At 40.7% G+C, this 15,976-nt stretch overlaps 1 protein-coding gene across 2 annotated transcripts in view; it reads left to right on the top strand.

The window, feature by feature from the left end:
* The window catches only part of Cpvl (carboxypeptidase vitellogenic like), a 132,762-nt gene that overhangs the window by 55,689 nt on the left and 61,097 nt on the right, over nt 1-15,976 (top strand). For both annotated transcript variants that reach the window (XM_046426046.2, XM_046426047.2), the window contains exons 9-12: nt 6,167-6,289; nt 6,796-6,927; nt 10,379-10,477; nt 11,991-12,167. In XM_046426046.2, coding sequence (XP_046282002.1) covers nt 6,167-6,289; nt 6,796-6,927; nt 10,379-10,477; nt 11,991-12,167 — 531 coding nt within the window. The remainder of the gene's footprint in view (nt 1-6,166; nt 6,290-6,795; nt 6,928-10,378; nt 10,478-11,990; nt 12,168-15,976) is intronic.

Here is a 15,976-nt window from a genome sequence, read left to right as displayed (position 1 = left end):
TCCTTGAATCACCTGGCTTCAAGCTAGGTTTCTCCATATTGGCACCAAAAAAAAAAAAGTCAGAGTAAGTTGGGGGGAGGGTGCATCTTGTTCACCTATATCTGACCCTGGTGAATATTTATTTAAGAGAAGCATCCTCTCAATACTAAAAGAGAATATATCATTCAGAAGGCAGCACGTACCTTTGCTTCAGTTTATGTGACTAAAAGTTGGCTACAGATCAAAATCTTCTTGCTATGTGTCTGTGCCTGTAGATTTTGCAAGAGTCTTTTTAAGCTCATTTTCAAGAGAAATAGCTGCTTTGATAAAATCATATTCTTCTTAGAAGGCTTTTTTTTAATTGCAGCAATGTGGTCTCGAAATTAGATGACGCATGGTCTAGAAATGTCTAGGAAGTTGTAGAGATTACCACAACACTGAAGTTCCAGCTTTCCTCATTCATTAAATTTCTGAACTGGCCATTCGAAGGACACAATTCTCTCCTCAGAGGAAATAAGGGTATTGAGTGATGTGAGAGTCTAGCTACCCTCAGGCTAGATGAAGTCAACGCTGCCCTAGCCTAATCCTTGGCTGCTACCTGGTGTTACCACTATCGCTCTTAGGGCTCTTACCAGTTTTTGTGGCTTTCTGTGTGTTTTTCTGGGTGTATGAAATTCTCTTCAGTTCTCTTCAGGGAATTGCAATTCTCCTCTTCCCTCTGGTCTACCACCATCATTGGGAGTGGCTATTCCATAGTCTGTGCTGGGAAGGGTGGGATGGCAGGGCATGTATACAACTCCTTCCTGAAGACAGCCTACTTCATTTCCTTAAGGTGACAGGAGTTCTCACCATCCAGCTAAGAATTCTTCAGAGAGGCATCTGAGGAAGTGGGGACAGAGCAGAGGGGCTCAGAATGTCCCTCAGCATCCTCAACACATCATTGCTGACATTGACAACACCCCCCTGCCTATTTCTGCCAGGCAGAGGTTAGGAGCTGTGAATGGGGGATCTTTGTGTCCGGGTTGAGGTGTGCCTCACTTCCCAAAGCCATTGCTTATTATCACCTATAAAGTTCTGAATGTTTTCCCATGAAATGTATATGGAGAATCAAGGCAGAGAAGGAGTCTAACTGTATCTTTTTTTTTTTTCTACTAAACCTCAGTAAGAAATATATGGCTGGCTGAGAATAGCTTAAAGAATAGTAACTGTGAACATATGTGAAATTTCTGTAAGAGAACATTGTTTCCATTATAATATTATTCTCTGACACTGTTTTTCTTTTTTTTTTCCCTCCTTCTGGAGGAGTTGATTGAAACTGGATTTTAAATATGTACTCTTTTTTTCCCTTCCTTTACAAGTAACTGGGCTGCAGGGTTGCAGTAAGTCAGCAGTGGATAATGTTGAAACATGTACGAAGGGAGAGATTGAGAACACACGATTACAAGTTTCTTTAAGTCTAATTTCATTGTACTTTTAAATATCTGGATAATTAACCAAACATTACATTCTCTCTAGACTATTTTTACAAGTACAATATGCTCCTCATGTGATTTGCATTAGGCTGTTCCAAACATCATTTAAGTGCTCAGAATGATTGCAGACCAAGAGTCAAAACTACAGTTCAGCTATGATGTGGAGGTCTTATTCTCATGGGAGAAATAAAAAATTGAGAACTGAATTCTGAGATCCTTCTGATGTCGTAGGAGAATTGGAAGTTTATTGCTTCGCTAAGCTCCAGCAAATAGAAGTATGTACAAACACACCCTAGTGTCTCTGTTCTCTTGTTGGAGGTGTGTTCAAATAGGGTCACCCTGGGAGAAATTAACCAAACAAGAGCAGTGCTAGAGTTGGCAGCTTAAAGCTCCTTTAAATATCAGAAAGGAATAATAAGGGGAGACTATAAAGGAATATATAAAGGAATAATAAGGGGAGATGTGTCAATTGCAAAACTGGTCCTATTTGTTGTGTAAGGTATATATGTTTATCTGGCTGAGTTCCTCACTTGAAGGTCACTGCCAAACTCTGAAATAATACGTATCAGACAGTTTCTGGCTGTGCTTTTTTCTCTTTCCTCTTATAATTGCTTTGATGTTGCTTTGAGCTTTTATGAGGCCAGGTTCTGATCTGATGCTAGAAGGTTAATGTTAATTTGCAGACTTCGGGGCCTTCCTTGACTGGCTGCTGCCCACATTGCTGAGCACCGTGGGCAGGTCAGAGAAACCACAGGACAAGAGTTCTGGTTGCAGTTACTGTTGTCATAAGTATGGGCAGAACTCAGAAGAAAAGGAGCAAGAGTTCTTAGAATCAGGATCACAGCCCATTAGGCAGTCACATCTAAAGCTTCCCCCTAAACATGAGTTTCTATTCTATTTTAAAATATATACAGGAAGTAAAAACCTAGGTAAAACAGAACATAATTGATTTATTGTCTGGTTGTCTTTTGAAGTGCTGGTGGTGGTCAGAAAATTGTTCAATTGAGAAATAAATGTTTCAAGGATAAGAAGTCTGCTTTTGCAAACAAAAAAGAAATACATCTCAACAAGGAGGGTGAAAATAATTGAAATTTCATTATAATGTTTTGGTGTCTGTTTTCCATAGAATAATCCTATAATTGTCTACTGTGTGACAGCCTGAGTCGCTCAACCAGTGGAATGATTAATGAAAAAGGCAATGAAGGATTTGTCACACTGTCACAAAGCAAGGAAGTGTGTGATAGTCATTAGAAGCAGAAAAAATGAGATAAACATCATCACCCGTGAGGTTAGCAGATGTGGACTGAATATTGAAGAATCTGGTTTTGGAAATGATTATAGTACTGCCCATCCTGCTGTCAGGTTTTTCACAAATGGTCAGCAGAGCAAGCATGGAAAGGATGAAAACAAGATTGGGTCCCAGCATGGGGGCCAGAGACCCAGGCATTCCAGGGCCACTGACTGAAATGGGATTTGATAGGAATGAGAGCGGGGGAGGGGCCATGCCTGGGTGGAATTCCAGTTAGACATGTGACTGAGACACCCAAACCCTTATTTTCATCATTGTAAAATATAGGAAAATAATGTTGACGGTAAATGGACTCAGATTACAATAGGTGAAATAGCCTGGTGTATAAGTAGATGCTCAAAAGTCAAATGCGGGTTCCTTCTTAATTTCCTGCCTGCTGATATCCTAGATGGTCACATGGGGAAGGTGCCACAAAAATGTGGATGCTTTAGACTTAATTTGTCATCATTATAGAACAACTTAAAGTCTGTGCCCTTCCATCTCAGAGGTGAAAAGAGGAGTTTTATTACCAGGCTCACGATAAGACAACTTCAATAACAATATCACTAGAACATATATTTTTAAGCGTTTGTACCAGTTTCCAGAGGGAAAAAATATTTAGAAGTCGTGCCAGATAGGTTGTTCATTTATCAAGTATGTGTTTATGTATCTCCTTTATGCCGGTCAATATACATATATTATGAGAATAATAATTCATGAAATGGCAAACCTTCTGAACATTGGAGGCAAAGTTTTCAGAATGTATTTTCAAAAGAAATTGTGAATTTTACAAGGACAAGTCTTGTGCCTGCTCATTTTTGTGTCTGTTCAAGTATCTATATAATGACTTTGACAGCAGAGTTGCTCAACATGCCGCTGTTGAATAAAGAGTATTTGGTACATCTTTACCAGTAAAATGATCGCTCAAGAAAATGTGCTTTTTTTGGTCATTTTACAGAAATTTTATTTGATAAATGTTCACTTATTGCCACTAATGATAATATAGCACAGTTATAAAATAAACTGAATTTCTGACATGAAAACACATCTCTATATTACCACAAGGCAGCTAAATGTACTCATGACTGAATTACTATGAATAAATTACTATGATTCAATACTTTTGCCTAAATAATTATTATTGCCGAAGAAGCCTGCATCAGTAAGAAGGCAGTGCATAGATTACTTGAATTATGTTCTTTTATCATAACTTGGAAGGAGTTGAGGTTTTTATAATTTATAATACCTGGTTGGACCAGGTATAATTCTGGCTGTACTATTTAATGTCTCAATCCTGCCTGGTGTCCTATCTTGAAAAGGGAATAGTTGTCTCCCTGTGATTATGTTATGGATTAAAGGAAAGCCCTCAGGAGCTCCCTGCCTCTGGAGAGCCTTGGAGATATTGTAAAGGACCTGTTGACACACAGGTACCCACATAAGGTTTCTGGTCTATTTTGAACATGCATGCATCACTCTTTTTCAAATACATGTAAATTCATTCATTCAACAACTGTTTATTGAACCCTGACAAAGGGACAGCATTTCACAATACGAATGCACAGTGGACACAAATAAACCAAACAGACTATACCCCTGAGATTGGGGATCTTATCCTGTAGTATGGGTGGAAAAACAACAATATACAAGATAAAAAATTAAAGTTGGATGGTGATAAGGATGAAGAGGAAGGAGAGAGGGGGGATATAAATGGAAAAGAAGGGATGCTAACTTTTAGGTAGGGTGGCCAGGGAGGGCAGCTCAGAAGGCCTCTCTTAGGGATGGAGCCTGGGGGAACAGCCTTCCAGGTGGAGGGGACAGCTGACGTGAAGGCCCCGGCTGGCATGTGGGCGGCATGTACAAGGAACACTGTGGAACCCAGAAGGACTGGGGAACAATGAGAAAGAAGATAGGGGGAAGGTTGGGGAAGGGAGCAGATCATGCCAGCCTTTATGCCCCAGAAAAAGGCCCGTTGCTTTTACTCTGGGTTGGAGGAAGTCATTGAAGGATCTGAGCCAAGGACTGGTGTGATCTGGTTTAGATCTTACAGGTCCACTGTCTAAAAATAGATCGAAGGGGACCATTGAGGAGGTTGGTGCAGTAATCCAGGCAGGAGATGATATGATGGTGACCAGGAGCAAGGTGAGGAGTGGGGGTGTGAGGAGACATGGACTCCAGACACATTTTGATAGAATAGGTAAGGTTGACAAGCTTGGCTGATGGATTTCTGGTGGGGTGTACACCAAGAAAAGATATGAAGAATGCCTGAAGACTTTTGGTCTGAGCACTTGGAAGAAAGGGAAGGTTTGGGGACTTGGGCTTCATTTTGAACATAGCAAGTTTAATAACAAGTGGAGATGTTAAGAAGGCCACTTTGGCTGTGCACAGTGGCACAAACCTGTAATCAGGCTCAGGAGGCTGAGGCAGGAGGATCATGAGTTCAAAACCAGCCTGAGCGACTTAGTGAGGCCCTAAGCAACTTAGTGAGATCCTGTCTCAAAATAAGAATAAAAAAGGGCTGGGGATGTGGTTCAGTGGTTAAGCACCCCTAGGTTCAATCCCTGGTACTGCGCCCCCCCCTAAGGAATGTAACTCCCAATGGAAAATACACAGGAACTATTTTTAAAATATTACTGAGTCAACATAGCACTTTTCCAGCACACTCTAAAAGAAGAACTATTATGTTTGTTAGGTGAAAGGATGTCTACAAGATATTTTGACTTTGGAAAAAGACCCTGTGCTGGAAAAGGTTGGAAATAAAGATATATTTAAGTGAAAATTTTAGTGGCCAATAAGCATTATTTTCCTTTCCCCCTTCTTCTATTCCTTTAATGCACGTTGATTTCAAAATCTGTATCATTATACAGACTTTTAAGTCTTAAGTTTCAATGGGAGACTTTTTTTTCCCTTTTAATTAAGGCTTTGAATAGAACTTTCTGGTAAGAAAAGCCTGACTGATGGCAGAATCATGTTCACTGGTCCACATTATTTTATTTCGTAAGGAAATTAGAATGTTCCCTTATTACATGTTTGTTGTTAATTTTTGTATGTATGCACCTGTCCCTGACTGGCATGTCACTTGGGTGCTATTTGGTAATGACCAAAAAAGTGAGGGAGGGAGGGGAGAGAGAGAGAGAGAGAAAGAGAGGTGAGGAGGGAGGGGGGGGAGAGAGAGAGAGAGAGAGAGAGAGAGAGAGAGAGAGAGAGAGAGAGAGAAGCAAAGAAGGAAGGAAGGAAGGAGTGAAAGAAAGAAAATATGTGCATGCAAATACACTCCTTTCTATTGGGGGTTTCAATGTGAGGTTAAGAAATCCATGGTAAACCTTATACGGAATTAATCGAAGCTTCATTGTTACTTCATAAGCATAAGCATGTGTACCTGTACTAGCCCTGATTTGTGACTGTTCCCTTCAATATCTGTCCTCCTCAGTCTTACGCAGGGAAGTACGTACCCGCGCTTGCGCACTACATCCACACCCTCAACCCCAAGGAGCAGGTCAAGATCCACCTGAAAGGAATTGCTCTTGGAAATGCATATTCTGACCCTGAATCGGTAAGTGTGATGATGTTTGTTTCCCTTTTGTAACTTAATGAGATCAGATCTCTTCTTAATCAGAGGCCCAGGTGCATGAGCTCCTTTTACCTTAAAGGCTTAACTTGATAAAGGGCAATACCAATGGACCTTTTGACTGAACTCTTCCTTTTTTTTTACCATGTTTCAGTCAATTTGCTCTGCCAGCCTACACCAGCTGTGTTGTACTATGTGTGTTGTGCTGTGTGTTTGTTATGTGTGTTGTGTATTTTGTGTGTTTGTGTTGGGTGGGTTTTGTGTATTTGTGGAGTATGTGTTGTGTATGTTGTGTGTTTGTGTTGGGTGGGTTGCATGTGTGCACGTGTGTATTTTGTAGGTGTGTGTGTGTGTGTGTGTACAGTTGTCCTATCTGGCTATTTCTAGCACCAGACTGAAAATTATGAAGTGTGACTTCACAAAGCAAATGGGCTTCCTGCCTTCTCTCCTTCTCAGTGTCTGGCACTTATGTGTGTCTCTTTTGTCCTCAGATTATAAAGGGCTACGCGCCATTCCTCTACGAAATTGGCTTGTTGGATGAGAGGCAGAGAAAGTACTTCCAGAAGCAGTGCAATAAGTGTATAAAATACATCAAGGAGGAGAACTGGCTACGGGCCTTTGAAGTGAGTTCTGGGGCCCTGTGCTGCCCTCAAGCAATTAAAACCATCTGAGGAGAGGAGGGGTCAGTGAAGCCCCATGGTGCTCAGACATTTTTTTATGAGAGAAGGAATATCTGCTTGGAGAGATGAGTGAGCACGCCGTGCAGAAACGAACTGTCTGTGTTTCTTTGAATTTACTTTGGCTGTATTAAGCCTGAGGTCATCTTGGAGTGTTTGTCTAGCTGTGTGTTCATTAACTGTTCTGATTTCTTTAAATGCTGTGTGAGTCTTAAAGGCCTCTCCTATCATATGGAAATCAGAAGAAAGGCAACCTCGGAAGTAAATGCATAAACTTCAACATGTGCGCAAAACCATTTAGAAGGCTTATGTCTACAGACAGGGTTTCAGCTGGAGAAGTGACCACAGTGCTTGACAAATAGCACATGTTCCCATGTGTCGGGAACAAGAGATTGTGAAGTGTAGGGATCTAAGACTGTTGCAAAGAGCCATTGGTATTTGTAGTTATGATGATGTTGCTCCTCTAAAAGTAAACTTGAGAATCTGATAATATGCTTATATTCTTCAGCCTTTTCTTGGTATTTAAAACATAAGAGTACACTAAATTACAATATGGGAAGTTGGGTGTTTGGGGCAATTGCAGACAAAGGCTGTGTGTAAACAATTCTCCTGGGGCTTTTGGTCATGTTTCCTATAGAGTCATCCTGATTGACATATTGGTTTGATGAGGCAAGGACTGAATTTTTGAGGACTTTAGGATTCATTATGGTTATTAAGGCAGAAGCCTGATATTAACAATCTACTGGATACTCCAGATCAGCTTGTTCAGATCAAAATGGGAGACATTCAAACTTTAGGACACTACCTGAAGTCACCCAAGGCAGTGACCACTCTTGTTATGAATTCTGATGGCGGCAACCTGTGCAAACAGATTGAGATAGAGAAGTCCTAGCCATCCAGTGCCATGCTTGAGGACTCCCTCTTCTGTGACCAGATGTGGCTGCAAAGTGTGGATTCAGAATTTTTTGTATCTTAGGAAGGACTGCGAAGGAAGAGGGATTCTCTCGGAGATGTGTAGGATCACGCCCCGACCCACCGTGACAATATTTTCAAGATTGGTTTTAGGCCCTCCACTGTTGGTAGTTGAACAGGACAAAAAGGAACCTTTAGAATTTAGAATTAATACTAATTTTATGTGGCATAAGACCAATTTTCCTGTGAGACATTTAGTGTGATTTGAAAGCACACAGCAGTGTCAAGAGCAAGAACATTTGAGAGGCCCAAAGGTGTGAAGAAAGCAGGGAGATGACTGAGGCCCAACAGCCTCAGACACCCAGAGGGCTAGAGAACCTGGGGGAAGTTCAGGTATGCTCTGTATTCAGAGACAAGGATCATGCAACTCTCTCATCAGGACTCCTGGTGACCATGGTGTTTGTATAGATGATCCTTTCAATACTCTATCCCTCAGTCCCTTGGCCTCCTCTTTTGCAACAATCACATTCTACTCAGCTGCTCATTCCTTGTTACCAAAAGCCATCAGGCATTCTACAATCTCAATTAAAAATTTTTTATTTGCTCTCTTTAGATGTATATGATAGTAGAGTGTATTTTGAATATTATACATACATGGAATATAACTTCCCATTCTTGTGGTTGAACATGATGTGGAGTTTCACTGGTCGTGTATTCATACATGAGTATAGGAAAGTTACCTAAGATTTATTCTACTGTCTTTCCTATTCACACCATCCCCTCCATTCTCTTCATTCCCTTTTGTCTAATACAATGAACTTCTATTCTCTCCCCCCTCCCCTTATTGTGTTTTAGCATCTGCATATCAGAGAGAACATTTAGCCTTTGGATTTTTTGGGATTGTCTTATTTCACTTAGCATTATATTCTCCAGCTCCATCCATTTACCAGCAAATGCCATAATTTCATTCTTCTTTAAGGTTGAATAATATTCCATTGTGTATATATAATCACATTTTCTTTATCCATTCATCTGTTGAAGGGCACCTATGTTGGTTTACTAGCTTTGCTATTGTAAATTGAGCTGCTATAAACATTGATATGGCTGTGTCACTATAGTATGCTGATTTGAAGTCCTTTGGGTATATGCTGAGGAGTGGGATAGCTGGGTCAAATGGTGGTTCCATTCCAAGTTTCCTGAGAAATCTCCGTACTGCTTTCCAGAGTGGTTGCACCAATTTGCAGTCCCACCAGCAACATATGAATGTGCCTTTTTCCCCCTCGTCCTTACCAACATTTATTGTTACTTGGATCTTCGATAATTGCCATTTTGACTGGAGTGAGATGAAATCTTAGTATATTTTAATTTGCATTTCCCTAATAGTTAGAGAGGTTGAACATATTTCATGTATTTGTTGACCATTCGTATTTCATCTTCTGTGAAGTGCCTGCCTGTTCAGTTCCTTTGCCCATTTGCTGATTGGGTTGTTTTTTTTTTGTTGTTGTTGTTTTTGTTGTTAAGTTTTTTGAGTTCTTACAATCTCAAATTTAAACAGCTTTCTCCAACTGCGACCTCCCACCCTTCCAGCTCACTTGTGCTGACATGCCAGTGCTAGGAGTCCTGCAGCCCCATGGTCTCTAAACCCACTGACCCAACTAGCTCTTCATGATCTAACTAACCCTCTCTGGTCCTCATTTCTCTAATTACCAAACTTAATACCAAGGTCTAGACCTTCCAGACTCCTGAACCCCTTTAGCACTTTCTCCTGCTCCTCTGGCTAAACCACAGCCTTGACTGAATCCACCTCCCTGCACCCCACACCTGTTCCAGGCAGCTGCACCTGGCTGGAGAAAAGCACCCAGCTGTGCTGACTGCTCTTGCCCTCCTCTGACGTCCAAGTTTTTAATGTCAGCCATCCAAAGGTAACTTCTACCAGTTCCAGGCACCTGCATGTATGCCCACATCCTCTGTCCTCTCTCCTAGTACTGTGGTGAGTGGTCCACGATCCATCTTAAGGCATCCCTTCCCACAAGGTTCATTCCTACAGTTGAGGCCTCTGAACTTGCTCCTTTCTCTGTCTAGAATGTTTTTTCCCCAAATTGTATGGCTTTCTTCCTTCCAATAGATCTTAAATCAAGTGCCATCTTCTAAGAGATGCCCTCTCTTTAGGGTCCCCTACGGATGTGTGCACAAACCCATGACACCTCTCCTTGTCATTCCCTAACATATAGAGTTTGCATACTCTAACATACTGCATATTTCACCTAACAATGCTGGAGATTTTGTTTTCCCCTTGAATATCAGCTTGGTCTGTCTTGTTCACTGAAGTTTTTCCAGTGCCTAGGACAGCGTTTTGCACAGAGAAGATGTGTAGTAAATGCTCAAGGAACAAAACAGTAAAGGAAATGAGAAGCTGAATGACAAATACCTGTGTGTGTTCACCCACCCAAACGTTTCCTTCTCTCTTCCCTCCCTCTCAACCCAGATACTGGATAGACTACTGGATGGCGACTTGACAAGTGATATTTCTTACTTCGAGAATGTGACGGGATGTTCTAACTACTACAACATTTTACAGTGCACGGTAATAACATTTTTCAAACCGTAGTCACGTCTGCTTAAAACTTTTGACAAAACCAAACCTCCTCTGATTTGGAAAATAGGGTAGCTGGCTTTCTACTAGACAAAGATATCCAAAGTGGAGTGCCTGAGTTGGTCTCCTAAACTGATTGCAGTCTGTTTCCCACCAATGTTGTATGTGTTATAATCTGACCATCCACAATGTGTGATATCCCATATCACACAGAACAATTCCTGATGGGGCAGTTTCCCCTCCAGAGCTTGTTTTGCAGAAGAGCTTGTGGAAAGGGTGGAAGCTGGGATTGCAGCTCTGGGTATGAGGTCTCAGAGTTTCAAGCCTGTTTATGAACCTCTTGAAAATGCCCACATTCTTTGTTCTGTACTTAAGATGGCTTGGATAATCAAAGCTACCAAAGCCTGTATGAAAATATTTGCTTTGTCTTCATTTTAACTTGAGGTGTTTAGTGCATTCAGTTCAGCCCTACTTCAAGTCCTGTAGAATATTTCTTAAAGTACCGAAGTAGTTTCTTTCCTAAAAGTAGGCCAGAGTCATGTCTTTTGTGTAGAATTAGCCAACTAAGAGAAAGGGAGCCAAATGGGGGTTGGGATTTGTATAATCTTTGTCTGACAATGTGTTCTATTTTTAAAATGATCACATTTTGTGAACTATTAATTATAAAGTCAATTTCAGTGGAATTTGTCTATCCAATGGTTTTGGGTTTAGATTGTACCACGAATAAAACATATGGCGGGGAAGAGAGAAACAATATTTGTGATTTTCATTTTTCTCTACAACATAATATATTCACTGTTAACAAAAATTGCTAACAAAGCAGAAAATTGGCACACTCAAACCCCCAAATTTTTATCCTTTTGTAACTTGAAGTATTTTTAAAGCCCTTATTCTTTTTTTTTTCTTTTCAGTATAATTATTATTACAGAGGCTTTTATGCAGTGTTGTGTTGGAATTTTTAAAAAATAAGACTCATGAACTACTTTCTTTCATCTTCCTCATAAAATATCTGTTTTTACACCTGATGTATTTCCCCATGTACTCAGCTGGTATTGTTTGTGTGGCTTTAATAAACAGCAGACCATAGAAAAGAAATCCTTAGCTTTTAATCTACCACCCCTCTGGCCTACAAGAGCTACTTCACCTTCTTTCCATGGAGCCACCAACAAGGAGCAGTTGATATGGACCATCTCACCACTTCCCTTTGCCCTCCCTATCTCTTCCTCTAAGTGGAGTCACAGGTTGCAAAAGATTAGTTTCTGAAAAGGAAAATCTCACACTTGCAAATTGGATATTGGCTCCTAGAGTGTCAGATCATCCTGATTTGTCCTTAGTAAGAGGATTTCATTTAAACCACCTCACAAACTTCTTTTTAAAAATTTCCAGAGTGGGGCCACATTAAAAGTCCTGTCCTCTCTTACTTATTGTGTTCTGTGCTATGAGAAGCCCACAGCTTTTCCCGGCATGCTGTTTCCTAATATCTTTCTGATGCACCCTCTGCCAGGAACCTGGGGACCAAACTTACTATGGGAAGTTTCTGTCACTCTCAGAAGTGAGACGAGCCATCCACGTGGGAAACCAGACCTTCAGTGATGGAGCTGATGTTGAAAAGTACTTGCGACAGGACACGATGAAGTCGGTCAAGACCTGGCTCACGGAGATCATGAATAACAACTACAAGGTAAGAAGGTGACTGCAGTTACTGTCTCTTAAGAACTTTTCAGGTTTCCCAGAGCAGAGCTGACTCTATTATTTGTAACTTGCCTCTGTCTTTAAACAACAACAACAATTTATACTGTTTGCAAACATAAATAATCTCTGGTTTGTTGGATTTCTTTATATTAAAAGATTTCTTTCCTTTTAATTAACCCACGCCTCCAATCATTCCTTAAAATGAAATTCCCTATGGCACTTGCCAGCTCTCACTCTTTCTTGGGAAGAGACTCTCAGAGCAGAAAAAAATGACTGGCTTTGTGTACCTGAGCCAATTCCTTCCGTGTTTGCCGTATCATATGAATCTCAGTGAAGTCAGGGATACGGGACAGTAACTAGTTATTCCAAAAATGCATTTTTCCTAATAATCGTGTGCATTCACTTTGCTCAGTAGTAGCTGTTTCAGTGTCTGCTTTAACCAGATGCTCTGCCCGGCTGTCAGGCAGAAATAGCGGAAGAGAAAGGTCCTTTTCTGAGGCCTGATGAGTCCGGCTCTGTGTTTCCACCTGGAGACGATCTGCCTGCTCAGCTGCTAGAGACAGGAGAAGAGATGAACTCACAGGAAGCGGCCCTGCGGGTTCAGGCAGAGGGGGCATGGGCCCTTGGTGTCCTCCCAGGGAGGAGGAGAAGTTATCTTGTCCCCATCCCCTGTCTCCCCTTCTGCTCTGATCCCCCAGGACAGCTGTTGTTTGTCATGGGGATGGTCTATGGGGCCAGTGTACTAATGATAGAACAGACAACCAGCGGGGCTTCCTTTTTTAATATGGCAGAGACAAGGCTAATGAACTTGGGATAAACAAAAACCAGAGCAGCCAGTAGCTTGTAAGATACCTCTGAATCAGGAAAAGAAAATTCATCCTCAAGACACTTTATTTCCAACTACCTGACTCTTTTTTACCATTTGCCTGCATGAGGAATATACATTTCTATGATGCCTGTAAGGAACAGTATGCCTCAGGATGGTTCAGTGCACAAGCTGTGCTACTGTTCAGGGCATCACTTCAAATGCATCCTTAGTACAGTGTGTTTCAGATCATGGCAACCCTGGAAAGTCCACTTTTCTGATCCTGCCTCCATATAGAGTTTGACATGGAACCCTTGTTTAAAATAATCTATGGTCAATGGCACACAGAGACTGCACACCCATTATAATCCCACAGAACTTGATGGAATACTTTCTAGGAAAGAAAGTAAGTATCTAACTGGATCAAGCCAGCATTGCATCCATTCTTGGGTTTGGTTCTGCTGGGGAAATGCAGCGGCCCTTTGTGCTTACCTGCTTCCAGCCTTCTCTGAACAACTCCCCAAAGCACTGCTGCCTCTCTTCTTCTCTGAGGTCTCCTCCATGGTTATGCTTGGCACACGGTCCTGCCATTATGGGCTCTCAGCCTGACATCCATCCTGGCACCAGCTAGGAGCCAATGTCCATGACCAGGGAATGAGTGAAAGAAAAGTTAGTGCTACATAGAATATATCTAACAGAGTGTCCATAATCCATGAGGTATTTATGGTTCACAAATTTATTTAACCAAAAAGAGCTTAGCACTTGTGTTTTAAGACAAAAAATATCTAATATAACATTGAGAAATGCCATGTGGTTTTGTTGAGTGAAAAATTTTCCCATGTACATTATTTGTGCCCTTGGCTCACTGTATAAATTTAACTAGAATATGATTCCCTCTCAGCCATGTGAGGATAAGTGTGGTATAGAGCTCAGCTGATGTCAGAAATTCTCTTAATGTTGACTAATTGCTACAGACTGTTCGCCATTTGATAAAATAGAACATACTGATTAGAGATGATCCTACACCTCTGTCCTTGTTGCCCATGTAACCCAAACCCACTATCCTAGTCTATTCAGGCTGCTCTAACAAAAATACCCTAGACTTGGTCACTTATAAACAATAAGAATCTATCATTCACAGTTCAAGAAACTGGGAATTGCAAGACAGGTGCCCACAGATGTAGCATCTGGTAAGGGCTGTGCTCTGCTTCATAGAAGGTGCCATCTTGCTGCATCTTTACCAGCTTTTATAAGGGCAGACAGGCTTCATTCTGGTTTGTTTTATAAGACTATTAATTCCATTCCTGAGGGTTCCACCCCCAGATTTAATTACCCCAAAGTCTCCGCATCATTTTGGGTGAACACATTCAGACCATAACACCTACCATCAGGAATTCCACTGAAACCAGGGTATTTTCTACCCTTTTCAATTCTGAATTCATTTCCAGAAAAAGAGAAAAGTTTAGTGATGCAGATAAACCACACTTCCATAAAGGAAGAGACAAACTATGCAGTCGATCTGCATGTAGACCCCAAGTGGCTGCTACAGAACAGGCAGCGTGTTCACTGGGGCAGCTGGCACAGCCCTGCGGGCAGAAATTATCTTTGGCTTGTCTGCTATTGATGGTGAACCTCAAAGTGTGTATAATGGAACCAGAACAACTTAAGTTGGCTTAAGACATTAGTACCCTTAAAGTTCTATTTATGTAAGACTCAGTTCTAATTTGTCATCCAGAGCAGTGCGCCTGTTTCTGTTCTCAGGAACATAGAAGTCTTTCCAGCACTAGAATCATTTTAGCCAATATATAGTATCTCTGACAAGACCAGGAATGTCCTCCTGTGCATCTGGTGCATTTTTGTGTAGTTTCTGTGTAAACTGCATAAAAACAAAATTCTCTTCTGCTAATGATACACAAGAGGTTCACAGTCCAAATCATTTTCTTTTTGGTAATTTCAGATGTTTAGGTGGCAAATGGAAATATTGTATCGGCAAGTTTCCAAAATACCTAAAATGAGAAACAATGTGTTAGACTACCCCAATTCTTTTTGTAAAAAAATTTTTTTAGTTGTAGATGGACACAATACCTTTATTTTATTTCTTTATTTTTATGTGGTACTGAGAATTGAACCCTGTGCCTCACATGTGCTAGGCACATGCTTCACTACTGAGCTACAACCCCAGCCCTGACTATCTGAATTTTTTTTTTATTACATCAGGTCAAAATATTATCAGGACTTTTAAGAGCTGATCTGTACAAGAGCATAGTGGTTGACAGCAAGCTCTCGAGTCATACATTTTGAGTTTGAGGGCTGGTTCTACCACTCAGCTACTGTGTTCCTTTGGGGGAAGATGCTTGATTCTTTGTGATTTAGCTAAAAATGAGAATAGAAATAATATTTATGCATGAGTGTTTGTGACATCATTGAGATTATTCCTGTAAAATACTTTTAAAAAGTGCCTGGTGCTTAGGAAGTATTTATCAGTAACATCTATTAGACAAGAGACCCTGCATCTAATAGAAGAAAAAGTAGGCCCAAATCCTCATCATGTCAGATTAGGCCCCAGTTTCCTTAACAAGACTCCTATAGCACAGGAAATAAAATCAAGAATCAATAAATGGGATGGATTCAAACTGTAAAGCTTCTTCTCAGCAAAATAAACAATCAGTAAGGTGAATAGAGAGCCTAAAGAATGGGAGCAAATTTTTACCACACACACACATCAGATAGAGCATTAATCTCCAGGATATATTAAAAAACTCAAAAAATTTAACACTAAAACCACAAATAACCCAATCAATAAATGGACTAAGGAACTGAACAGTCACTTCTCAGAAGAAGATATACAATTGATCAACAAATGTATAAAAAATTGTTCAACATCTCTAGCAATTAAAGAAATGCCAATCAAAACTACTCCAAGATTTCATCTCACTCCAGTTAGAATGGCTGCTATTAAGAATACAAGCAACAATAAGTATTGGCAAGGATAT

The sequence above is a fragment of the Marmota monax genome, unplaced genomic scaffold (assembly GCF_021218885.2).
Source record: "Marmota monax isolate L192 unplaced genomic scaffold, Marmota_monax_Labrador192_F-V1.1 WCK01_AAM20220418_F8-fsc00133, whole genome shotgun sequence".
Classification (NCBI taxonomy): domain Eukaryota; kingdom Metazoa; phylum Chordata; class Mammalia; order Rodentia; family Sciuridae; genus Marmota; species Marmota monax.
Note: the sequence above shows the minus strand (reverse complement) of the source record. Positions and strands in the feature narration are given on the sequence as shown.